This window comes from Callorhinus ursinus, unplaced genomic scaffold, assembly GCF_003265705.2.
Source record: "Callorhinus ursinus isolate GAN/ISIS: 27379988/994484 unplaced genomic scaffold, GSC_fseal_2.0 scaffold20, whole genome shotgun sequence".
Lineage (NCBI taxonomy): Eukaryota > Metazoa > Chordata > Mammalia > Carnivora > Otariidae > Callorhinus > Callorhinus ursinus.
The window spans coordinates 358164-383603 of NW_027397082.1; the positions used below are offsets into that span (position 1 = coordinate 358164).

The following is a 25440-nucleotide window of genomic DNA, read 5'->3' on the forward strand; positions in this document are numbered from 1 at the left end:
TTCTGGGCAAATCAGCTCTGTGGTTTAGAGAAAAGATCGGATTCCTGAATCAATGCACAGTCAAGCCCTGCTTCGAACGGTGGACCAATGACAAGACTTCAGCTGGCTTCGCTGATAATAGCAAGCAGCCTTGTCCTCGACAGTGTTCACCGGAGTGAGTATGGATGCTTAGGCTAAGGGGACTGAATGTCTACCAGCCATGATCCACACCATCTGCCCCACCGCGGGACTGACTGCCCCTAAACTGGTCTGTCTCCATGGGCACCAAGCTGCCACACTCAAGGGTTCTTCCCAAGAGGCCCCTGTTGATGCCCGGCTGTTCTGTTGCAGGAAATACCACTGTGCTGGGGGTGCAGAGTTAAGATGCCCATGGCAGGAGCCCCGGAACATGCACTGGGCTGCTGAACAACTGAAATCAAATGCCAGAGGGTCATTTCTGCCTCCCCCCTTCGGGGCGGGGGGGAGGGGGCCGCATCCTGGGGCTGCCAGATGCTCATTCCAGAGGGAGCACCTCATGCTAGAAGGAGCAGCCACCAGGCAAAGCCGCTCAAGGCTGCCGAGAATGCTGGGCCGGCCAGGGCTCCGGGCTGCCGCATCAGGAGAGGCGACACTAACAAAGCCCAGGCAGCCTCACCTCCTCCGGGGAGGAGGGGGGAGGGTTCCGGGCCGGCCCGACGGAGCACTTACATTGCCTCGGAAGCCTCCAGGTTCGGGTCGCTGGCTGGGACTGGCTGCAAGGACTGCGACCCTCCCATCCTCGCTGCGCCCTGGCGAGCAGACTAGCCGCGAGCGGGGCCAGCGTCCGGGCGCGATTCCTCCGGCGGGGAGCCGGGGCGGACCGGCCGGCGGCCGGGGCTGCTGCACTGCAGATGGGAGCAGCTGCTGGCATCCGTGGCGGCGGCGGCGGCGGCGTGGAGCTGCGCCTGAGGGCCCGAGCCGGAGCCCGGGGAGCGAGCGCCGCGGAAGTGTGTGCGCGCGCGCGAGTGCGGCCGGCGCGCGCCTAACGGTGCGCGCGAGCGAGTGCGGCCAGCGCGCGCGGCTCTGCCCGGGGCGCGCGAGTTGTGAGCGTGAGCGCCGGTGTGGTCCAAGCCCAGCTGCTCCTAAACCGCCCCCCCACCCCGGCAGCCCGGCTTCTGTGTGTGACACGGTGATGTCATCACCGCCGAGCAGCCCCGACGCCTGCATCCTCACAAAGCTCCATCGCCGGGAGCTCCGGAAACTGGGCCGGAGGAGGGAGGGCGAAGACCCTCCCTCGGCACCCGCGCCACCTCCCCCAGCCTCCCCCCGACCGCCCGCATGGTGTGGCTTTGAAATGCAAATGTACGGCGGGCTGGCGGGGGGGGGGGGGATGAGGGAGGGGCGTGGTGGTCTCGGCCGGACTGACCACCGAGAGAAGTGGGGGTAATCTCACCCTGATTGGCTCATCCCTCCAGGAGGAAGGGAATGGACTTTCCCACACCTGGGGGTGGGGTGGGGTGTGGGGTGTGTGTGTGGGGTGTGTGTGTGTGTGTGTGTGTGTGTGTGTGTGTGTGTGTGTGTGTGTCGGGGAGAGGGCAGGTAAACAGGCTGCAGTGGGAAATGGACGAGATGTGTGAGGTTCCCACTGCCTGCTTCTGCCTCCAGGAGGGGAGGGCAGGCCTGGAGCAGCCGGATGAGGTTTGTGCACCAGGGAGATTCCAGGGCCTGGCTCCCAGCTCCCAGCGAGCCCAGGCCCAGCCTCCAATTTGCTCACACAATGGGGGAGGGGGGCAAGGTGGAGAGAAAGAAGCACAGGGCCTGCCAAGGGGTGGGCAACTCTACCTTTGGCCACCAGAAGAATTCTCCAGGGAGAAGCCCTGAGCAAGTGCTCATCCTAACCAGAGGCCAAGCAAGCTGATCTGCCCATGCCAGGCCCCTAAAGCCACCGGCTGTCCAGGGAAAAGGCAGCTTGCTGTGACCTGCAACCAAATGGCCCATCTCTGTGATTCTAAACACACCCCATCAGGGTGCCCCCAGCACCCACCCCCATGCCCTGGCTAGGACAACAGTGTCCACCCAGCCAGGTCCCCCACCTGACTCCAGCTACCGTAGAAAGGTTCAAGGCTGGGGGTCCTGGACCTTCTCACCAAAAGCTACTAGAGCAGGGTTTCATGTCTCACAGGCTCGGAGGTTCGGGGCACATCTGGGAGCCTGACCATCTGCCCCAGCTCTACTTTCGGTTTAACTGCATTCTGAGCTCCAAACACAGGCCGGCAACTGAATTAAAGTGAGCCCCTGAGGGTAAGTTGAAAATCCTTCTACACTTTCCCGACATGTCTTCACCCCACAGCACAGTGAGCTTAAAATGCATCTAACCTGTGGCCAAAAGAAAAATAAAATGAAAACAGAACTGCTCAAAGCATTTTAAAATTTCCTCCAATGCCCTGAGCGTTTTCTGAAACTGTGGCAAGGATGTTTGGACAGGACCTCTTGAGGTTGTGGCTCATAATGTCAGGATGGTTCTAGACTTCATGGTGGGCTGCCTTTCCTCTGTGCCTGTTTAAGATTAGTGTCAAACCAAAAGCCGGAAAATCAAAACTGTTTCGCAAGACGCAACGACATGAAATTTCCAGGAAACGCTGAGAAGGTTTACTTTTGCATTTCCATGAAGATGGCTAATGACTGTGTCCATCTTGCAGGGAGGGTTACTGCCAGGGTGGCCTGAGGAGGCTTGCTCTGGGGAGCACCTCCTGGGCAGCTGTCACTCACTGTCAGGGAAGGATGTCATCTGGGGGCGAGGATCCTGCCATGTGTTCTGTGTTCGCCTCCAGTGCCCTCAGGCTTGGTTTCCCGTTAGATAGCAGATCTCTTGGGCCCTGTGGGCAGCTGGGAGTCCCAGCAACCTTATCGTGTGGAGCTGAAAATTCCATAAGCCCTAACATAGACTTAAAGTTTTTTTGAGGAAAGCGAACCCTTCCCTGGGCATGGAGAGTATGGCCTTGACCCAAACTTGTCACTACACCAGTGAAGAACCACAATCAGAACCCATCTGCTTTTTTGTTCCTGACACATGAAAGCACAGAACAGCTCAAGGGTCCTCGCCCTCCGCAGGTAGCAGTTTGCTGCAAAAACAGGAGAGGGCTTTGAGATGAGACCGGAATTAAAATCCAGACTTCTCCCTCATTTGTGGGGTAGCCTGGAGCCAACCACTTAACCACCCTGAGCCTCTGCTTCCCTGGCTGGCAAAAGAGAGAAAGCATCTACTTTGCAGGGTATTGGGAAATTAAATCAAATAATATATATGTATACATAGGGTCCCAGGAGCAGGACTCTAACTGGTGCTGAGCAGTGCTAATTTTCTTTCCTTCTTTATGAGAAGCATTTTCCCCTAAGTGCCATCAAGGAAATAAGGAAGCAGTAAAATGAGGTGCTTTTATTTCGAGTCCCCACTACTCTAATGTCATGACGCACTGACACTTCACAGGCTGCCACCAACTCAGTGATGCCAAATTCACCCCCAAGAACCAGGGGAGAGACAAGTGCAGTGTGGGGACCGGTGATAACACAAATCCAGACATGACGCGTTTGCGCTCTGGGTTCACGGAAGAGCTTCTCATGCCCTCACTGACAACCTCTTGATGCTCAGCCTACACATAATTGAAACAAATTTGGTCATCTAGTAATTCAGCCGACAGGAAATGTAAAACGAGAAAAGGGGGTGGAAGGAGGGAGAGCTATTCTGGAAGGACAAGGGCTTGCTGTGGGCTGCTGATGCGCCCCGAGTCCCTGCGCTCGCTCTCCTCTCTCCTCCTCCCTCTTTGCCAGCTGAGGACACAGCAAGAAGGCTGCCTTCTGCAGACCAGGAAGACGACTCTGGCTGAGGACCCCGTCACGCCATCACCCTCGTGGCCTCCAGAGCTGTGAGCGGCATGTGTTCCTGTCTGCGCCACCCAGACCATGCTGTTTTTGCTGTAGCAGCCCAAGCCGACCAAGACAAGCGACTTAAGATACATTGATAGGACCCAAGAAGAACAGCTAAGAAAAAGCGAAAAGATAGACAAACTGCTCAAAACAGCAGTCTGCGGCCATTGGACCCCGCGTCAATGCTCTGTGGGTCCAGCCCTGGGGTATGGTCATCCATAACCTAAGACCTGCTCATGACACAGACACCACCCCCTCCCCCCCCACCCCTGCCTGTCCACTGCCTCCTCCTCCTCCTTGCCTCACGCCGTCCCACCCCAGATCATTCCACAAAGGTTAAATCATGGGTTTGTACAGTGAGAAAGCACAGATTCCATCCGGAATTACTAAAATGCAAGCAGTTAGAGCTCCGACCACTTGCTCCCTCAGGTACGCACACCCGCACGGAGCACCCCACTCAGGCCATTACCTGGGGCTGAGGCTACAGATGCCATGCCCATGGCTCCCCTCTGCTGACTCCGGACCTTTCTTCCAGGAGGGACTGCCTTCACGCAGCCCAGCTGGTCCTTCCTTACCACCTCTTCGTTGCCAGCCCGTTCTCCAGACTTCACCCTGGCCACGCCAAGCAGAGCATTTCCCCTCCAGAGCAAACCAGTGATCCCTGGAGCTTCTAACCACGGCTGCAATGAGATCCTGAACTCAAGCAGCCCCTCTTGGGACCTTTTGACCATCGCACACATACTCTGGGACCCTGATGGCAGACTAAGCCCACTTAGGCAACAGACTCCCCCACCAACCCTCCTAGTGATGTCTCCCAGACACCCTAGAAACCTGAATAAGTCAAGGGAGGCACCCATCATTTCTAAAACTATTAGCAATTCAACATATATCATTCACTTGCCATTTACCTGGCCTATAAATGTTGAATAAGATGAGCCTATCCTCAAGTTACGGACACATACCAGAAAGATAAGCAAACCTGCCAACCCTCTGTAATTGAGAGAGAAACTCTGTGGTAGAGGCTCTTAAATCCCAGTGAGGTGCAAGGGCCTGAGTCAGTCCAGGAGGGTGAGCCATCTGAAGCACCTCTGACACCCCAAGAAAAACAAACTTGAGCAGTTCTATCTTTGCCCGCAGAGGAGTCTCTGGTTGCCATGGCACCCACACTCGCCAAACAGGAGTGAGAGACCCCTGCCCTGCTAATTAGCCACGCACACACGCTAAAGAAAAGTAGGTCAGATCACAGAAAAAAAACCATCTGGAGAGAACAAAGAATGAGAATGTAAACACAGATGGAGAATGGCCCAGGTCCTGTTTCTTCCAGTCGCTGGCCTTCCCCACCGTCCACTACCCCGTGGTGGGGGCTGCAGGAAGGCTGCACGAAAGCACGTGCACCTTCTCTTTAGGGAGCCCAACTTTAGCCAGGCTCCTGCTCTGACAGGACCATCACTGCCTGCTGGCAACTTGCCCCTCCACTGGGGACCCCCAAAGTCCACCCCATGCCCCACGACTCTGTTGCTCACTGCCCTCCCCTTGAGGTTCCAGCTGGTGGGAGCTCTTCCATCTCAGGCCTCCCGGGTGGCGCACGTTCTACATCCGCATGTGAACATGAGCCTGAGACCGGCAGGACCGGCCAGTGAACAGGACTGGGGGGCGGGAGGGTGGGCAGGAATGGCATACTACTGGCACTTTCCCCACCAGGATTTACAAATCTGGGATCCTCTTCCCTGGGCTTTGGAGACACAGCTTTTATGTCACACAACCTTGCTCCAAAAGCTGACCATGGCCTTCGAGAAGAAGTCCCAATTCCGTATCCTGGCCTTGATCCTGTGACTTGCTCCACCCTGTCCTTGAGGGGGGCCAGGGTCCTCCCTGTGACCTCACTGCCAAGGAGGTGCCCCTCCCCACCGTCCCCAGCTCTCTCAATGCCTCCTGGGTATCAGCCCCAGCTCCCGGCCAGCACCTGGGAGGGTCAGTCCCGGCTGGCCCTCAGACTTCTCTCGACTACTCATAGGTCAGAGCCTTGGCACTTGCTCATCCCTTTATCCATGTGTCTGCACCTGCCACCCTCCCTAGCCCTGCAGCGTGCCCCACGCACAGCCAGGGCTCCATAAACACATGCGGGTGACACCTCAAAGGGCGTGGGGAGAGGTCCTGGCAAAAGTCTTCAATCGTCTGATGAACAGAGAGACAGGAGAAGATTGATGGGTTCTTTCATTTCCAAGGCCAGGGGTATCTATTTATCTTCTAGACTCTAACATTCAACCTCACATGCTCACCCTTAGGAGCCTGAGTGGTTTTCTTGGGCTGAAGCGCAAGCTTAGGTAAAACACCATCTCTTCGAGAAAGTTCTTTCCCTTTCTTCTTGGAAAGGGCTGATCTACTCTATGTTTTCCTTGCCACCTTCACCATATCCACACATGAGACCTTCCAGATTTCCTTCCAAGCAAAGATAGGCTCCAAAGACTACCCTTCATGGGGTAAATCCTTTCAATTCTGTCATGATCGAGAACGGAGGTTGAGGGTTTTACTGTCACACCGAGAAAGGCACCCCAAAATGTGCTAGAAAAGAAATCGGTAAAGAGAGATGAGACTCACTTTTATTTCAAAATTACAAACGCAGGTTACAATGTTAATCTTCGACGCCCACAAGAAGGCAGGCAGGCAGGCAGGCAGGCTGGTGCAGAAAACGCCAGGTCTACGCAAAACTTAAGTTAGTGCCGAGAAGTCCCACAGAAGACGAAATAAGAGCCTCGAAATCTTTCTGTCTTTACCAAATTCATTCAACTCCTTTGAGATGGCAATGGTAGAACTCCTGAGATCATTTTTTAGAAAACATACCTACCTAAATTGGGCTAGAAAAGGTGTATAAAAGCCAGAGGGGGTAAGGTTATTCCAGAAGTACTTATTGAAGCCTTTGTTGGAATAAGCTGCAAGTCTGGCCCTGAGTTTCCCAACAGCCAAAGCAAAGAGGGAAACAATCGTGGTCAGTTACATAATTCATAAAACCCAGAAAGTTTGAAAAAAAAAAAAAAAGGCCACTCCACGATGAGCAGGTGTCTTGTGACTGATGTTCTCAACATACTCTCTCCCATGGGTCCTCAGCCAAGAGACCGTGCCTACGGTGGACCATGCCTTCAACAACAGCCTTTCACCCATGTAACATTCACTGCCATGGGGCTGCCTCTGCGAGCAATTGGTATTGCCTCAGCTCCCTTCAGCAATCAGTAGCATCAGAAAGCAAAGAAATTCCCAGAGGATAAATTTTGAGTTGCCCCATCCCGCGGAGAGCATCTCCAAGCATCCACAGTACCACAGCAGCAAGGTTATAGAAGAGGAAGCGAAGGTCAGCCTGACGGGGGTGTTCAGCAACGAAGCAACCACTTACAGACTCGGCCCTCCCCTCAAATAGGGAAGGAAGCCCCTCCTGGCTTCAAAAGTCACTGCCAATTGTCTCTCGATGACTGTCGGGGCAAATACACAATGCCACCAAAGGCAGAGGACGCTAACACCTGGCAGAAGACACGGGACACCTGAAGTCAGCGAATTGGATCGTGATGCCCGAAGCCATGAGAGGCGGTCATCTGTGAGCCACTGAAGAGGAGAAGCTCGGGAGCATGAAGAAGAAGGTGGCTTCAAAGAGGGAATGTCAAGATCAAGGAGCTGAGAGAAGCCCTTCGGAAAACTGTTGAGGCCCCTGTGGATTTATGGTGAAGGGACTCAAATGTGAGGTGAGGAATACACAACCCTGAAAATCGGGCAGAAAAACCAGGCCAGACTTCTTTGTTTGTTCTAAACATTAGCATATGGTTATCATGAAAGCCTACATCTTGTTAAATATAAAACTCACTGTTTTCACAATTCTTCATTTCTTTTTCAAGGTAAAGTCGCAGTTAAACCCTTTCTATGCTATTACCATAAAACTCTGACTTATTAAGTGGATTCACTTTTAAGTGGCCTTTCTCAGGTAATAATTGTCTTTTTCCAGACCTGTTCCTCTAATGACTTCTATAAACTAGGTTTAAGGTCGTAGGCAAAAACTGGGTGGCCCAAGGTGGACGGTGGCCAAATAAAACTGACCTCCAACATTTAAGCTTGTACTTAGAGATAAAGTCAAGTTTCCCTCAAACCTGGGAAGAGAGAAACAGGTGACACACCTGCACGAGACGCCCTTCTCTCAGATCAAGAACATAACCAGTGTTATCCACCTTTCTTCCCGGGGAAGTATTTCCAAGAACAGAAAATTCCATAAGCACTTTCCCGTGCCTCTTAAGAGAGCTTAAATACTGTACTTAGTTCAAACACTGATGTGTTAATCCACTGAGTTCCTCTAGGGCTTAAGTTGACGGGTTTTAGAGGCTACTTGCAGGAAAAAGAGATCTTTTAAAGAAAAACATTCAGGTGTAAACAGAATGGGATCTCCCAGCTGCCAAAATCAGGAGCGAAGCTGGTTTCTGAAGCCAGACTGGAGAAACGGGTTGAGAACTTCAGGTCCCACCTTCTGGTTCCTCCCTGCAGCTCCAAAGAGGCCCTTCAGGGGGGAAATGCTTCCAAGATGAAAACACAAGCACATTCAGCAGCTCCAGGGGTCTTGCTCCTTCCCTCACTGTAAACAGAGAGGGGGTCCTCCTGAAGTCCCGGCCGAGCAGCGGCCCCCTCAAGAGGCCGGCCACAGGTCAGCTGGTCTGGGGGGCATCACTTTCCATGCCTTAATAGCAGGGACACAGAGCCTGACGTGGGGCCGCCCTAATTGTGAGCAGCGCACCGAAAGCCAGGAGCTGAGGACCAGAACTGCTGACTCAAGGCTCCAGGATGGAACAGAAATCCAGAACGGCTGGGCCAGAAATAGCATCCGTGAGCACCTACTGACAGCATAATTAGCATAATGTCTGAGGAGAGAGTGAACGAGTGAGTGCGCGTGTGTGCGCGTGTGGGTACACCCACGTGCATGTGCACAGACGTGCGTGCGTGCATACGTGCACAGCCGTGTGTGTTCACGCGTGCATTACCAAGCCCTAAAATATTCCCCTTTTCATAACCATCCCAGCGGGCCCATCTGTGCAACTCCCCCTGCACCCTGTCTAGTCATCGCTGCAGGCAATTAGCCTGTAACTGTGTCTGAAGATAAGGGATTACATTTCCTAAATACTCAGATTTTTAGGAATTGATTTGTCCATGTGAAGACAATCTTGCCGTGACAACAGACTGACCCAATTCCCGCCTCATCCCGCTGACTTTAAGGAAACGTGGGAAAGGCACCACCAGGTTTCCTAGCAGCTTTCAGAGGCTGATTACTTATTCAATTTTGACGCAGAGTGAGTGCCTGGTACATTTACATGGCTTTGCATCTCGTTAAGTTATGAATCCAGAAAATGATGAAGGGCTCCTGCTTTGTGATGGCCCAGCCTGGGAACGTGCCTCCGATCCCCAACATGGGTGGGGGAGGGGGCTCCTCCTTTGTTTCTGGGAGGTCAGCATCTCTCTCCAGAAGGGCCTGCTCTGACCCCTTCATCCTAGGGTAGCATCCTCCCAGCATCCCCAACATCCAGTGTCTCCTTAAGAAACAAGTCTGGGCAAGGTGGGCTCCTGGAGGGCTCAGACCATGCCCCTCACCTGCCCCATGTAATGCCCAATGCTTAGCCCAGAGCCGGGCACATGGGAGGCTCTTGACCGCTATGTAGACATAGGGCTGGATGGACATCCTGGGGGAGGGGGGCCGGCAGGACAGACCTGTAATTAGGAACATGCAGGAGAGAGGCCAAAACTGAAATTCTTTCCAACTGAGGCCAGAGCATAAGGAGAATCACTGAGGCAAGCCTAGGTCTTCCCACCACCGTCCCATGCGAGGCCCAGAACCGTGCCCTCCAGCTTCCCTGACAAGTCTTGCTTTCTGTATGTGGGATTTGGGGGTGGGGGGGAGGGGAAGGCCCGGGAATGAGATTTGAATTAAACTCTCTTCCTCATTCACCTAATTCAGAAAGATTAATGGATAATAGGGGAAATTGCTCATTTACCTGAATACTTAAACTGACCCAAAGGAGTTACCAAGCCCCTCTGGCCCTCAGGGTCCTCATTTGTGCAATAAAAATAAATAGGACCTTCCCACCAGCATGGATATTGCAAGGTTTAAATGCAATAACAGATGAGAGGTTCTTCGTACAGCCGTGCCAGGCATCCAGCAAGTGCTCAATACACGTCAGCTATGCCTGCTGCTGTAGCTATTTCATGGAGAAGCAAGAAGTCACTCTGTCCTGGGGAGAACTGAGTGTCCCTGCCCCGCTGACCCTCACGGCAGCCCCAAGACACCAAGTCCAGAGCTCCTCATTTAGCTGGCAGGCTTCCTGGAGGAGGAGTCTGCCGAGACATCCAACCCCAGTGTTTCCCACCACGGCTTTGCTCTAGGAGCTTGTGACCTCAGGCAAGTTCCCGACCTCACTGGGCCTCGGTTTGCCCATCTTTAAAATGGGGCCAATAAAAATGGGGGGAGAGGGGAGCCCCCTTATCTAAACTTGAGAAAGGCCACAGGACCTTTGATGTTCAATGAGATGGATTTTTAAAGTCAGGAGCAGGGGTACTTATTGGGGGCACAGAGTGGGCAAGTCATCCCCAAAGAGCCAGCCGTCCTTTGCCTTTTAGCCAGAAGTTAAAGGGCTGGGACTGCACACTGGGTGGAACCCCATGGGGGATTACACCCCTCCCCTCCTGAGCCTCAGCTCCGGGCAGCACGGGGAAGAAAGGCTGGTGCCGAGCCTGGGGTCCTGAGTGACTTGTCCCGGGAGCCCCCCCACCTCAGAATCACAGCCCAGCCCGGGAATCCCGGCCCCTGCAGAGTCCCCTCAGGAGAGTGCGGCCCCCATGTGTGGGAGTCACTGCTGTCTCCCCAGCACCAGCTTCAGGGGCCTGCACAGACACTCACGAGTGAAGGAAGAAAGGAAGGAATGCGAGCCACGAAGGCAGATTCGGATCCTCTCCAACCCCCCAGCCCCTGCCCAGGTTCAGGCCACCACCGCCTCCCACCCGGACCACGGTGACAACCTCCAATGGGCCTGTGACCTCCAGCCTCCCCTCGCCACCCACCCTCCCCTTGGCTATCAGAGATTTTCCCCGCAACTCAACTGGGTCCTGACTCTACCCTGCTTTAAAAGGAGAGACAATCCTCCTTGCACATTGTGGGTCCCAGCAGACCCCCAGGACCCTGGCTGCAGGCCCTTCCAGATCTGACCACCTCCCGCCCCGCTTGCTACTCTCTGCCGCTAACCTCGCCACTGTACCCTGGACCACCTGCGTCCCCCCCTCACCTCCCCCCCACCCCCCGCCCCAGTGGGTCCAGGCCTGTCCTGACCTGCTGCCTAAATCTGCTGGGCCTCTCCCCCTCCCATCAAGCCGTGGCACCTGTGTTTCCCCCTCGGAAGGACCTCTACCTTCTTCACCCTCAGCAGACACCCACTCGCTGGAAAACTCAGTGAGAACACGGGTTCCCCTCGGAGCCTCCCCAGCTTCCCCAGGCAGAGTAGGTGCTCTCTTCTGGCTCTTCTGTTCTCAACTCTGCGGGAGACTTCACACGCTGTATTATTGCTCTGTCAGTCTCCATCTCTTTTCTCCCAGCACTCCCAGCGCCGCTGGGTGTCAGCGGGGAGCTGACATTGATGAAATGCCTCCTGTTTGTCAAGCACTGAGTGACATTCTTCATATACCTCATTTACTCCTCACAATTACCTCCAGGATGTGGGTCCTACTAGCCTCATTTTAAAGATTTTGGTAAACTAAGGCTCAGAGAGGTCAAGCAACTTGTCTAAGGTCACACAGCTCATAAGTGGGCCAGAGGCAAGTCTCTCCAACTTGATGTCCCTCCCCCTGCACCACCTCACACGTGGGATATGGCACAGAATCAACCCAGGACTCGTATGCTGAGCAGGTGGATGGATGGGTGGATGAACGAACGGACAAACAGATAGATGGAAACAAAGCAGAAGTCCGCACCACATGACCTGCTTAGACTCAGAGAACCTGTCATCTTCCTGAAGCTGCCGCAACAGGCCTGTGACTTCATCTCATGAGCCTGAGTATAAGAGAAACTAACTTGCCAAAAGGCAGCAGAACCCTAGGCAGGGAGGGGCCCTGAGGCAGGCCTGTTCTGGTGAGAAGCCTTGCTCCCATCCTCCCTCCCTGGGGCCCTGTCTTGGGTCTGCAGGTCTGTTTCTCCACCTCCCCTTGGGCAGCCTATGACCAGGCCTGCTGCTGGCAACCCCTCTCTCTTCCTACCTCCAGCCGGGTCTGGGGGCTCCAAGGCATACACTTGGCTTGGAAGCAAAGCAGCCTCCTAAAGTGCAAAAAATCTAAAATTATCACATGGCAGCCAACATAGTATGGGGCCAAGGGCATTACCAGGAACGGAGTGGGAGCTCCCAGACCTCGCACTGCCCTGAAACCTTCCACGCACTGGAAGCTGAGCTCGGCACCTCCAGCCACACCCTCACTGGCTCCTCACAGCTCCCCTGTACCATCTGCTCCCCATGTCAGGTCAGACTCCCTTCCAGGCTGCTCGAGGGGTCCTGGGACTCCGATCCAGCAGGGGTCACAAAGCTGAAGCTCTGTAGTTTCTCCCAGCTGTGCTCCAGAGAAGCCCCACCTTCCTTCCCAGAAGAGGGAAAAGGAAGGACATGGCTCGGGGCCTGGGTCCCACCTCCCCACACCTGCTCTGCCCAGACTGAGGAGGCCACCTTCTACTGACTCCACCGGTGAAGTAACAGCCTCCCTCCACCATGCCCCTCTGCTGAAGCCAGCGAGGTGGGGCTTCCGGACGCGCCTGGCCCAGCTGCCCAAACACCGGCTCCCATTCCCGAGACCGACCAGCAGCCAGAAGCCCGAGGTCGGGTGACACTCTACAGCATATCCGGGTCCAGTCTGGCCTGTAAGAGGTGGTCTTTCTGGCAGGAGAACACGTGTAATGACATGTGGCTTATGTGAGTAAGGAACGAGCCAGATTAGACGCGAGTCTGCTCAGCACAGTACCTTGCTGACAGAGAGCATCAGGATTTAAACAGAGAGGAGGGTCCTGACCCCACCGACAAAATTAACCACTGAGCTGGCTGCTGGCAGATGCACCTGAGTGCAAGGACATGCAGCATTTTTCAAGGGGGGGGAGGGTCACGTCTCTAACCTGGAGGGAAGAGGGGACCAGCCAGGGCGGGGCCGGGGAGACATGTGCTGCCTCCTCTGCCAGGAAAATCTCTCAAGTCAGAGACAAGTTCGCAGAGAGAGAGATGGGAGCAATTTAGGGCTGCCCAAGGCGGGCAAGGGCCGGGGGACATCTCCCCAGAAGCCCTGGTGAGCCAAGGCCACCTGCCTGCCCCCACCCCAGGCGGTGGTCCGGGGCAGCCTTTCTCAGGGGTGCTGCGCCCTGGGCCCCCTGCATCAGCATGGAACCACTTCCTCCTTGCAAGAAGCTGCTTCTCCCATCTTGCATCTTCCAGGTCTATCCAGGCAGCCCTTGGCCAGGCCTCCAAGTTACCCATTCCTTCGGGACAGCGGTCCCTGGCAGGCCGACTGGCAGGTCAGCTCTGGACAGGGACGTTGTTTGCTCAGGTTCACACCCACCTGGCCCATGTGCCAACATACCAGGCTCTTTGCCACAAGCCTCCAGAGGGTCCAAAGACGCATGGTCAGCTGTGGCAGCCGTGGCATGAGGGAGGGCTTTGGACCTGCATCACTAGAAAATTCTTGATCATGACTGGCTTCAGCCTCCTGGAGCTCAATGCATCGCTGCATGATGCTCTCAGGACCACTTCATAGGCCAGGGGTCTGCTGAGCATGGAGGCTGCAGAAGCGCAGGGCTGGAGGCGAAGAGAAGGTCAGGAGCCTGGCCACCGCAGTGGACAGTGTCCCTCCCAGGACAAGCTCTGGCTTTAGGCAGGGTTGGACATGAAGCTCTCTCTCCTCCCCATGGCCTCTCTCAAAGTCACATCTGTTCTCCCAAAGGCTTGTATCCTAATGATTACCAGCGGGTATGGGGGGGGGCAGGGCGGGGGGCATGAGAACTCCGGGAGAAAAGCCATTTGCACTGGAAATGTGGGGTTGTGTCATCATCCCCGGAGCAGTCGTCAGAGGCAGAAGAAGGCAGCAGGAAGTCGCCCAGCATGCTTGCAAGGACAGAACATCTGTCGATTCCGTAGTAAGATGTGCCCCGGGTCTCACTGCCCCACCACTCCCCTCCAAGCCCAAAGAGGGGAAGGCAAACCACAGAGGTCGGGGGCCGGGGGGGGGGGGCCGGGCCACGCCTGTTCTCCAACAAGAGAAGCCCAGCCGGAAACGGGAATGGATGCAGGATGTGCTCCCAACCCGTGAGACCAGTAAGGACCTCAGACTCTGGCCCAGGCTCGAGCAACAACTTCCATTTCAGCAAAATGAAATTTTCACTGGTGCGTTTTTGAAAGTAATTTGAAAACCTCCAGGGACCCACCAGAGGGGAAAAGACAAGTTTTATTTGGATCTGTGGATCTAGGCCACGGCCCCGTGGCTAAAAGCAGCCAGAGAGCAAACTTGGCACCAGCCCGCAGGTGCAGTGGAGGGCGGACGTCAGGCAGCAGAACCACAGCCACACCCGGTCCTGTCCTGGGCCACTGGGCGGAATACGGAACCTCAGGACACAGAGGGGGGCGGGGAGCCCTGGGCAGTCCTGAAACCAGTCCTGCCCTGCCAGGCAGCTGGAGAAAGCCTTTAAAACTGCAAATCTAATTGTATCTCTATCGGGCCTCGGGCCTTCTGGAGCCTCTCAAAGTAAAGCCCTAGGAGCCAGCAGCCCAATGGCCAAAGCTAATAATGAGATGGGCAAAAAATTAAAAAGTAAAAAAAATAACGTAGTATTATATTATGACCCAAAGTATAAAATAGATACCCACCAGTCCATCTCGATAGAAATAAATGAGGGAATAAGTGGGGGCTGCAGTCCCCCCCAAGGAAGAGGGATTCTGCCGGCAGGCGGCCTTCAGACCAGAGCAGCAGCTTCAGCCCCTCCCCAGGTCTCCAGCCTGCCGGCCGCCCCTGCACACTTCAGACCTGCCAGTCTCCATCGTCACATGAGCCAAGTACTTAACGTAAATTTCTCCGTCTATATGTATATATAGATCCTACTGGTTCTATCTCTCTGGAGAGCCCCGATAATCTGTTTGCTCACGCAGGGCATCCCCACTGCCTTGCAAGGCAAAACTTCAAATCAGCTACGGCCCAAATCACCACTCATGGCATCACAGATCCAAATCGTCACCACCTTGCTGGTGCCATCCCCAGGGCAGCTCATGCCAGGGCCTGGGGGGAGAGGCAGAGACCACCAGGCCCCTCCTCTCCAAGGGCAGCAACCGTGGAGGAAAAGCTTTATACAATACCTGCTTAAGTCCCTGGCCAGACCCTGGTGGGAGAGAGCAGAAGCTTCTACTCCGTCACCAGCTGGGCCACGAGGAAAAGACACATGTTCAGAGGCTCGGGGAGTGACATCTGCACGGGCAGCAGCTGGGGAGGTGCTGGGGACACAAAGGGAGAATTATTCCCAGTGGAACTCGGCTCATTAATGGCACACTCATCAGGCCCCCTCACCCCACCCAATCCACCCCAGACACGTGGAAGGGGCTATTTAAAGACCCAACATGCTGCTTCCCTCCACGCCCCCCCCCTATTCCCTGGGGCCTTTGCTTAGACACAGAGGAGGCCCCCTGCAATGCAGCCCACCGCCCCGCCTCCGGCCAGGCATGAATGCCTCCTGTGTTAGGCTTCAGCAGAAACTGGCGTGTCTTTGATGGGAGGCAGTGTGGGAGCTCGGGACACTCTGTGAATTGTCTTGTTTGATTTTGGGGAGTGGACTTTTGTATGATCATTCCTAGTACTTTTTTTTATTTTTTACGAGCAATGAACTCTGTGAATTGAGAACTATAGTACAGCTTTGCAAACTCCCTGGGATACACCCCCAAAACCCAAGGCTGAGAAAAGCCAAGGCCAAGAGGCTGACGGGTAACCAAGGAGCCGCACCAGGGACAGTTGGGGACCCCTTGGGTGGGGAGGCAGGGGTTGCGCGAAGATCTTCAGGAGAGGTCCCACATTCAGTGGGTGAGTGCCCCCTGCTGGCCATCCAGGGAAATGCCTGGAGTGCAGAGAGGCCCCCCTGGTGGGGGGGGACTTGGGTAGGAAGGAGAGCCAACTGCAAACACACTCTCAAGCAAAGAGCTCAAAACAGGTTTGATTTTCTCCTTTGGCAAAAAGCAAGGCTATCAATGCCGTCCACAGGCTAAAGCTTGGGAACAAGTCCTCAGGGTGAGGTGGCCCTCCCAGCCTCTCTCCGGCTGTCCACACTGCTGCCCACAGGGCAGCTGGCTGCCATGGGCACCCTACACTCAAAACACTGAAAGAATTCATACTCTTGCCCCAAATCCCTGTGGCTGCTTAGCAGGTACTGCAGGGCCCAGCCTCGGCCTCACCCCCGAGTTCCGCCTCCCTGGCCCTCACCTGCTCTGCTCCCGCCAGGCGGGCCTCCCTCAGGGCCCACAACCCGAGCAGCCCCTTCGCCTAGCCAGGCCAGCAACTCCTCAGCCTCTGCGCTTGGGCCTCGCTAATCAGCAGCCATGGAAACAGCAGAAGCTCAGCGCCTGTGTGCATTGTCCTGGGTGCCTCATGTCGGGTGCCTGGTCCAGCATGCCCAGCGCCAAGCACTTCATATGTATGACCTCAAATAACCCTCACAACAACCGTTTGAGGCAAATGTCACCATCCCGGCTTTACAGAAAAGGACACTGAGGCTCAGAGAGCTGAGGTCACTTAGGCAAGGACATGGAGCCAGCATCCCAGCATCCGTGAGCCCTCAATAAACAGGCAGAGGGAGAGCTGGGGTGTCCCCGCCGGCTGTGACCAAGCTGGGGGTCAGGAGCAGAGGCAGAGCTAGAACTCACATTGCCTTCTTCCCTGAAGCCCGCAGAAATGAGGAGAAAAACAGAGACCAGAGAGTAAGGACCACGGGTAAGCCCGGAGCAAGGCCGATCCACAGGTGAACAAGAACGACCGTGCGTGGGCAGAAAGCACGCAGGCGGTTCCAGCTGGAGTGACACCTCGCTGGTTCCCACTGATCTGTAACAACTGGACGGTGGCGGAAAGAATATATTTTATAAAGAAATGACTCAAAAGGAAGAATGCAAACTATTGGGGGCTTTTAAGCTCCTTAGCCATTTTCACGCTTCGAAGGCTTACAGGCTTTCATATTCCTAAGCCGTGAACAGGCCCCTGACCAACTCAAACTACCCATCTAAAACTTAGTTTCCTAAAGAAATTCTGCTGCCCGGGCCCCCTCTGTGCATGCCTCATGAAGGTTTTATTTGATGTAATGCAGGCTGAGGAAAGGTGATATACGGCACGGCTCCGTTTCTTTAAGGGGACTCCACCGAAGTGCAAGGAGAGATTTCTGTCTTTGAAAACCCTGGCAGAGCAGAGGGGAGACGCTGCCCCCCGGATCTGTGGCCTCAGAGCAAAGCCAAACCCACAGGGCGGAGCCCAGGGACAGTCACACTCCACTGACGAGGGTGCCCACAGGGGACAGGTATTTGCCTCCCCCCGAGAACATGGTGCGTGTGTGTGTGGGGGGGAGTCCCTCAGCTCTGCAGCCCCTGTCCCCCCGGAGGTGGCCCCACCACGGGGCCACACCCTTCCTGCACTGGGCTCTCCGGAGCCCAAGGTACCGAACAAGTGACTCAACTGCTCTATTAGGAATGGAGCCCCCACTCCCTCCCCGCCTCCAGCCCGCTGCCGGCCCATGCCCAGGGGCCAGGGAGGTCAGGCCCCCGACAGGGAAGCGCTCCGTGACTCAGACCCGCACCAGAAGGTGGGACGGCCCTTGCCTCTCCGTCCTCGCCCCTTCCTGCTGAGTCACCTCCTCCTCCCTCCGGAACCTCTCTGTCCGGGCCACCTCTCGGAGCAGGCTCCCGCACGCCCTGCTCTGCCTGCCTCCTCCGTCCCCTCACGCCGACCCCCACAGTCACCAGGATAACCCTGCTCAAGTTCTGATAAGGGCCTCGCCTTGCCTGAAACTTTCCACAGTCTTAGGAATCCGGGCAAGAAAACCCCCTGGCCTCCCACACCGGCTCCTGCGCCCCATCACTGTCCTTGTCGCCTCCCAGGCTTGTCCTCTCCCTAAGCCTGCTCTAACCCGACCAAGCCAGTCCCCTGACGCTCCTGGCAGCTTCCTACTTCCGCGCCTGGGCCCAAGCAGACGCGGCCCCTGCATGCCTACCTCTCTCAGGCCCTTCCCAGCCCACCCCACAGTCATCCTGAGGGGTCACCCAATCAAGGAGGCCCACCCCCACGTGGGGGTAACAGTGCCCCCGACCTCTGAGCACCTTGTTTTCCGCTAGGGTGTCCTGCTCCCCTACTGAAGTCTCGGCCACTGTGGCTTCTCTGGCCCCCAGCACAGAGCCCGGCCCATGGAAAGTGCTCAACACATGGCAGTTCCTTCCCTGCCTCCCCTGACCTCCCCCACCTGTAGGCCAACTGTGCCACCTTCTTGGAATCCGAGTCTGAGGCAGGACCAGCAACCAAATTTGCAAGCAAAGAGGAATATAAATGAATGCAAAGTGAAAATGCAGAGCCCCACGTTCCAGAGGGATGGAGAATTTCAGGACAGTGACAGCAGAGCACTGAAATGAGCACAGGGCCCTTCTGAGCGCCGGGCCCTGGGTGACTGGGTGTCATGCCCATGAAGCCACCCCTGCTTCTAGACCCCAAGGAGGAGCTTACCCGGTGTCCCTATACTGCCCCCCCTGAGCCCCCGGAGGGCAGCACTGCTAGAGCAGAGATGAGAAGCAGCTGGGGACAGTTCAGCCCCACTGTGTCAGCTCCTGTGTCCACCCAAGCCTCCCTGACCCACCGGGGCTCGTCCTGAGACATCATTCTCAGGGACCTGGGCCCTGGGCCATGCCCAGGGCCCCTGCCAGCCCTCAGCGGGACTCCTCGACAGACCCCGAACCGGCACAGAGAAGCCAGGGCCCAGGGATGAGGGCCTCACACGTCCATCCTGTCACTTCTGTTCCCTTGCCTTGATCTCTTCTCCTGTAAAATGCGCTGGGGGTAGGGCGTGTGAAGGTCTTCCTAGTAAAACTCTCAGGCCCCTTTTCCGGGTTAAGGAGTTAACCAATGTTTTCCAAGTCTTGGTGGAATAACAAAGAAGTTGAATTCAAATACACAGCGTGTTGATATTTTTGGACAATGACAGAAATATTGATTTAAGTCTTTTGTGTTAAAGAGAAGTGTTAACACCCGGAGGGCACAGAAGCCACCATACTTCCAGCAGGCAGACGTTAACTTATGATCATGGCATTCTTTCCTGCTAGGTCTAGCTGGGCGGGTCCTTAGAATCCTTTGGGACACAGATCCCTAGGGAGCCATTACTAATGGTCAGAGCTTGCCATCCCTGACTCGGTACCTCGCTCGCCGAGGTCCTTGCAAACAACGAGTCCCCTTTGGTTGCAGTTTCCACCCACACGGAACCTGAGAGCCACGGACAATGTCGATGCCGGGCCTGCGTTCAGCCTGACAGCCCCGCGAGTCCGGCCCCGGTGAGATGCTGTCACTCACTGTTGTCTGTGGATTCCCTGTTCAGGGCATTTGAGTCCTTTCTGGCAGATCCCCCACGGACCTGACAGTGAACTGCATTTCAGAGATGGGCCGGAGTTGCCAAATTAAGCCCTTGTCCTGGGACAGACAAGAGAGTGACCTGGCTGTCACAGAGGGTGATAACACCCCAAAGATCCAGACCGAAACACACCACGTCCTGTGGGGCCAGATGGGCGACAGCATCTTATCTCCCATTTCGTATCACCATCTGGAAGGTATTAGCACAACCATCCTTCCTCACAGGCTCTTGATTTTTCCTTCTCAAATCCCCAAGTGCACACGATCACGTCATCGGGTGACTGCTAAGGCCAAGGACCAAGCTCAGATGGAAAGTCAGAGGCAAGCTAGAGGGAAGAAACCACTTGGACGCTTTCGTTCCGGAGAGCTAAGCTCAGTGGGTGGGGGCACTGGACAGCAGAGGGACGTGCTTTGATACGGCGCATCTGGGCGATGGGAGACACAGCACGCCCCTCTGACACTCAGCCTCTGCAGAGTGGCAAAGCCCGAATCCAAGGTGCCCAGACAGGCTTGCAAATTGGCTGGAAACTCCACGGCAGGCCCGTTGAGCTATTTCTAGTCTCCCTCGAGATAAACCAGCATGTGAAACCCAGCCCATGCTAGAGTGCGGACAGCCCCTAAACATCGCTGACCTTCATACGTCCCGCTGAGGGCTGGCTGTGCACAGTTAACCCTGAACGGGCGAATCAGTTCCTTTCCAGTACATTCTTACCCTCTCTCCCTCCACAGAGCAAACCTAGGCTCACAGAAGGGAAACTACTTTTAAGCTTGACCCAAGCAAAACAGTCTTCATGTGTTCATTTGAAATATGAAATTGTCAATATTTGAACGTGGCCAATGGGGGCCATTTGTATGCCTCCATCTCAAAGTAGCTCGCTGGACCGGAACCTCAAAGGCCCTGAGCAGGTGCAAAGATGCACCCCAATTTACTCAGCCCGCTGGGGGCCAGTCACATTGATTGGATTTGTCAGCATGTACCTTTCACATATCTCTTTTAAATGGCACAAAGGAATTGTTATTTATTTTTAATTTTTTTGGAAGTCTTATTTAGAGAAAATCTTTGGGTAATCCCTTTTCCTTTCTTTTTTTAAAAAAAGATGTGTTTATTTATTTGAGGGAGAGAGAGAGCTACGGGAGGGACAGAGGGAGAGGGAGAGAGAATCTCAGCAGACTCCATGCTGAGCGTGGAGCCAGACGCAAGGCTTGATCCCATGACCCTGAGATCATGACCGGAGCCGAAATCAAGAGTCGGACACTTAACCGACTGAGCCACCCAGGCGCCCCTGGGTGATTTCTTTTCTAAGTTAAAAGATAATAATAATACTTCCACTTTGTCATTCAGTTTTCTCATAAGGCGCCTGCTCACATAAAGGTTCAGCTAAACTGTGAGGCAGTTGAGCCCGCTCATGCAAACCCACAGCTGAAAATCTTCTTGTGCAAATGGATGCTGAGAAAATAAGCCAAATGACTTGGGAGCAAGAAGACAAACAGAAGTTGTAAGTCAGTATGAATTCCCCGTACTTTCAACTGCAGAACTTTCTGAATTTGGACACTCTCTAGGGAGGCTCTGACACTGGGCAGGAGCTACCTCGGCTCCTGGCTCTTACCTCTGATGGTGGAGATCAGAAACTTCAGCCACCAGCTGGGGCAGATGTCTCCAATCCTGTGGAGCTGTTGGTAGCCAGACAGGGGAGGAGAACAGCATCTGGACAGGACTGCTTTACCCCCTGGTTCTCCAGGTGTGGACCCCAGACCAGCAGCACCATCACCTGGGAACTTGTAGGCATGCGGAGCCCTGGGCTGCTCCCCAGACCTCCCCAATCACTAAGGGGAGGGCAGCAATGTGTGCACACTAAAGTCTGGCTTCCATGGACATGAGCCAGGTGAGTAGCCTCCCAGCGGTGTCCAAGGGAGCCCTCCAGGGTCTAAAGAGACCACTCCACTTGGATTCCTGATTAAAGGAAAAGCACAGGAGGTTCTGGGATGTAAGCAGAGTGCCCCATTCTACTCTGTTGAATAAGTGTGGTACAGCTGCAAGGTTTCATTTAAACGATTCTACGGCTTTAAAAACATTTTTGAAAGTACTTAACAGATGGGAGTATAAGTGGCCACGGACAACATAGTCATTTGCAAAATGTTCTCAAAGGTCTGGGCCCAGGGAAGCCCACAGCACAAAGGGAAGCTCAATGAGCTAGAGCAGGTTCCCAGGTTCTTCTCTGAGGAAGGAGCAAGTTTGGATGTCCTCCAGTGGCTTTAAGAGAGGAGAGGGGGTTAATCCAAATCCCTTCCATCTTATTTGAGAATTGCCTCCGAGATGGGGGTGCCATCTCTCTTTTTCCTTATTCAGAAAGAAGATGTCTTGGAAGGATATGGCACCAAAGAACTGACAGGCAATTGAGGGGGGGCGGGACAAAAGTGGCTTAAAGCACCACCCTCCAGCCCCACTTAAAAGAAAAAAAAATTTTTTTAATTTTAATTTAATTTTTAAATTTAAAGTACCAACCCTGCTCCTAGGGGGAGCAAACCTCTAGAGGGGACTGTCTCAGCCTCGCCCTCCGCCTCTCCTGCCCCTACTCTCAGCAGGACGCAGAGGGGGACCAGAGGGGGGTGCTATGGCCTGAATAGGCGTGTCCCCTTCAATTCACAAGTTGGAATCCTAATCCCCAATGTGCTGGAATTAGGAGGTGGGGCCTTCGGGAGGTGCCTAGGTCCTGAGAACCCCCACAAACGGGATTAGTGCCCTTCTAAAAGAGACCCCCACCAAGCTCCTCAGCCGCTACCCCTACATGAGGACCCAGCGAGAAGTCTGCAACGTGGAAGAGGGTCCTCACCCGACCACCGGGATGCCTGTCCAGTCTCCAGAACTCCAGAACTGTGAGCAATACATTTCTGCTGTTTCCAAGGCCTCTGGTCTGGGGTGCTTTGGTACAGCACCCCCAACAGGTGGGCCAGCAGGGCCTCTTCTGAGGTTACTCAGCAGCCCCTGCAAGCCCAGAATGCCCTTCGTAGTTACTCCCACGGAGCGGCAAGGTCAGGTGCGGCTGATTCTTGGTATTCACAGCGGTTACATTATAGAAAGGTGTCACAGACGCCGAATTAGCCAGTTTTGAACCACTGTTCCCAGGGTTTATGCCAGCTTGGGTTCCTTCGAGCTTCTGGTCATAATGCTTTTCTCAATGGGCCACTACGTAACCTTGTGTTAGGTGCATTTCTGTGTGAAAATGCCTTATTTAATACACATCACTGAATTCACAGCCAACAGCATCGTCATCACTTACACCCAGACGAAGCTTATCTAGCAGAAGTATTTCCTACAGAAGGCACACCACAGCTTTCTTGCACTGAAATGCACTACGCAGCATTTCAGCACTACATTGGGGGCCATGTGAAGCAGCAAAATCATGAACAAAAAGCACAAAATTACAAAAACCACAGCAGTAAATATACTGTAAAAGGACACTGGTTTCCAGCTCGAGAGCTGGAAGAAGACAGGGCACCTTGCTCTACCTCAGCTGGGAACATGCCCCCCAGGCAACTCAGTTTTCCTTGCTGCTCTGCACATGTTCACAAAAGGCCATGAGGGAGCCACGAGTATTGTTTGTGGGGTTACAAATAAACCTTAGTGAGAGACAAATTCAAGAATATGGAAGCAATGAATAAGGAGTATTTTGTGAAAGCAGCCGGTGGCCAAAGCCAGACCAATCCCTGCTCCCATCAGAACTGCCTCTTTTCCATTAATTTCCAGTAAAAACAAGACAATGTAACTCCGGACAAATGTTCAATAACACTGGCCAGGCACCAAAGTCGCTCACTGAACCCTACCTGAATCTCTTTACTGGGAAATGAAGCCAGAAAGCTGGCCAAGTTCTCAGCACTGATAAAATCTGTGCTTAATCCCTGGTTCCTCCCTGCATCCTGTGATCACTCTCAGTCATGGTCTGAGGTGACACAGCTTCTCTACGATGCGTCATCTTCCTTGGACTTCAAAGAGGCCAGTGATGTAGGTGGAACCCCATGTGTCGTGGAAAGAGGAAAGTGGCTCTACCCACAGCCAGGGAAGTTCAGGATGCAGGCTTGGCAGGCAAGCTGAACCTGCCTCAAATCCCAGCTGTGCCACTCACCAGCTCCATGCCCTTGAACCCTCAGTGTGACTGAGCCTCCGTCGGCTCAGATGTCAAAGGGTCCAGGACAGAACCCCTCACCTCCTAGGGGTGTTTGCTGGAGGATTTACAGGGACACTCTCAGTACGGTGCCTGGAGCACAGGAGGTGCCTTCAATGCAAGGGTTAAGAGCACTTATCACTGGCTGACTGGACAGTCTGGGGCACACCACTTAAAATACAGCCTCAGGGCTAGGAGGGGACTTCAAAAACACTGACCAAGACCCAGGGGCACTTTAGTTCTTCCTGGAGGCATAGAGCTGCCCAGCCAAGTCCTCCTGTATCCAATACTCAGAGCTTCCCCTTGCCTCTCTGGGTTCCTCCATAAAATGGGGGGATGAAGATAATCGCAGCCCCCCTCCAGGCTTCACTAAGCCCCCTGCACCAGCTTCCCAGGTCAGGGTCAAGTGGGAACACCTGTTCACCATGGTTTCCATAGTGCCATGCAACACCACAAATGGGGAGCTGTTTTAGTGATACAAACATAAATCAAAATGTCTGTTTATAACAACTTAAACTTACACAATGTCATATTTGTATGGAACCAGAAAAGACCCTGAATAGCCAAAGGAATGTTGAAAAGGAAAACCAAAGCTGCTGGCATCACAATCCCGGACTTCCAGCTCTATTACAAAGCTGTCATCATCGAGACAGTATGGTACTGGCACAAAAACAGACACATAGATCAATGGAACAGAATAGAGAACCCAGAATTGGACCCTCAAATCTAGGATCAACTAATCTTTGACAAACCAGGAAAGAATGTCCAGTGGAAAAAAGACAGTCTCTTCAATAAATGCTGCTGGGAAAATTGGACAGCCACATGCAGAAGAATGAAACTGGACCATTTCCTTATATCATACACAAAAATAAACTCAAAATGGATGAAAGACCTAAATATGAGACAGGAATCGATCAAAATCCTAGAGGAGAACACAGACAGCAACCTCTGTGACCTCAGCCACAGCAACTTCTTGCTAGACACGTCTCCAAAGGCAAGGAAAACAAAGGCAAAAATGAACTACTGGGACTTCATCAAGATAAAAAGCTTTTGCACAGCAAAGGAAACAGTCGACAAAACTAAAAGACAACCGACAGAATGGGAGAAGATACTTGCAAATGTCTTATCAGATAAGGGCTAGTATCCAAAATCTATAAAGAACTTATCAAACTCAACACGCAAAGAAAAAATAATCCAGTCAAGAAATGGGCAGAAGACATGAACAAACATTTCTCCAAAGAAGACATACAAATGGCCAATAGACACATGAAAAAATGCTCAACATCACTTGGCACCAGGGAAATACAAATCAAAACCTCAATGAGATACCACCTCACACCGGTCAGAATGGCTAAAATGCACAAGTCAGGAAACGACATATATTGGCAAGGATGTGGAGAAAGGGGAAGCCTCCTACATTGTTGGTGGGAATGCAAGCTGGTGCAGCCACTCTGGAAAACAGTATGGAGGTTCCTCAAAAAGTTGAAAATAGGGGGGCAGAGCAAGATGGCGGAGGAGTAGGAGACCTGGATTTCGTCTGGTCTCAGGAATTCAGCTGAATAGGGATCAAACCATCCTGAACACCTACGAACTCAACAGGAGATCGAAGATAAGAGTAACAACACTCTGAACAGAACAGCGACCAGTTTCTGGAAGGTAGGACGTGCGGAGACGTGAATCCGAGGCGATCTTCGGGAGGATAGACGGCGGGGGAGGGGGCCTCCGCCGGCCGCTTCTGGCA

At 54.0% G+C, this 25440-nt stretch overlaps 1 protein-coding gene across 11 annotated transcripts in view; it reads right to left on the reverse strand.

Annotated features, from left to right (window-relative positions):
* Positions 1-25440, reverse strand: part of TACC2 (transforming acidic coiled-coil containing protein 2) — a 207225-nt gene that overhangs the window by 72940 nt on the left and 108845 nt on the right. For 7 of the 11 annotated variants that reach the window (XM_073904071.1, XM_073904069.1, XM_073904068.1 and 4 more), the window contains one exon: positions 15261-15395. The exons of 3 other annotated variants lie outside the window; for them this stretch is intronic. In XM_073904071.1, coding sequence (XP_073760172.1) covers positions 15261-15395 — 135 coding nt within the window. Of the gene's footprint in view, positions 1-687; positions 862-15260; positions 15396-25440 lie in introns of those variants that run through there. One more of the 11 variants, XM_073904078.1, reaches the window with a different exon arrangement.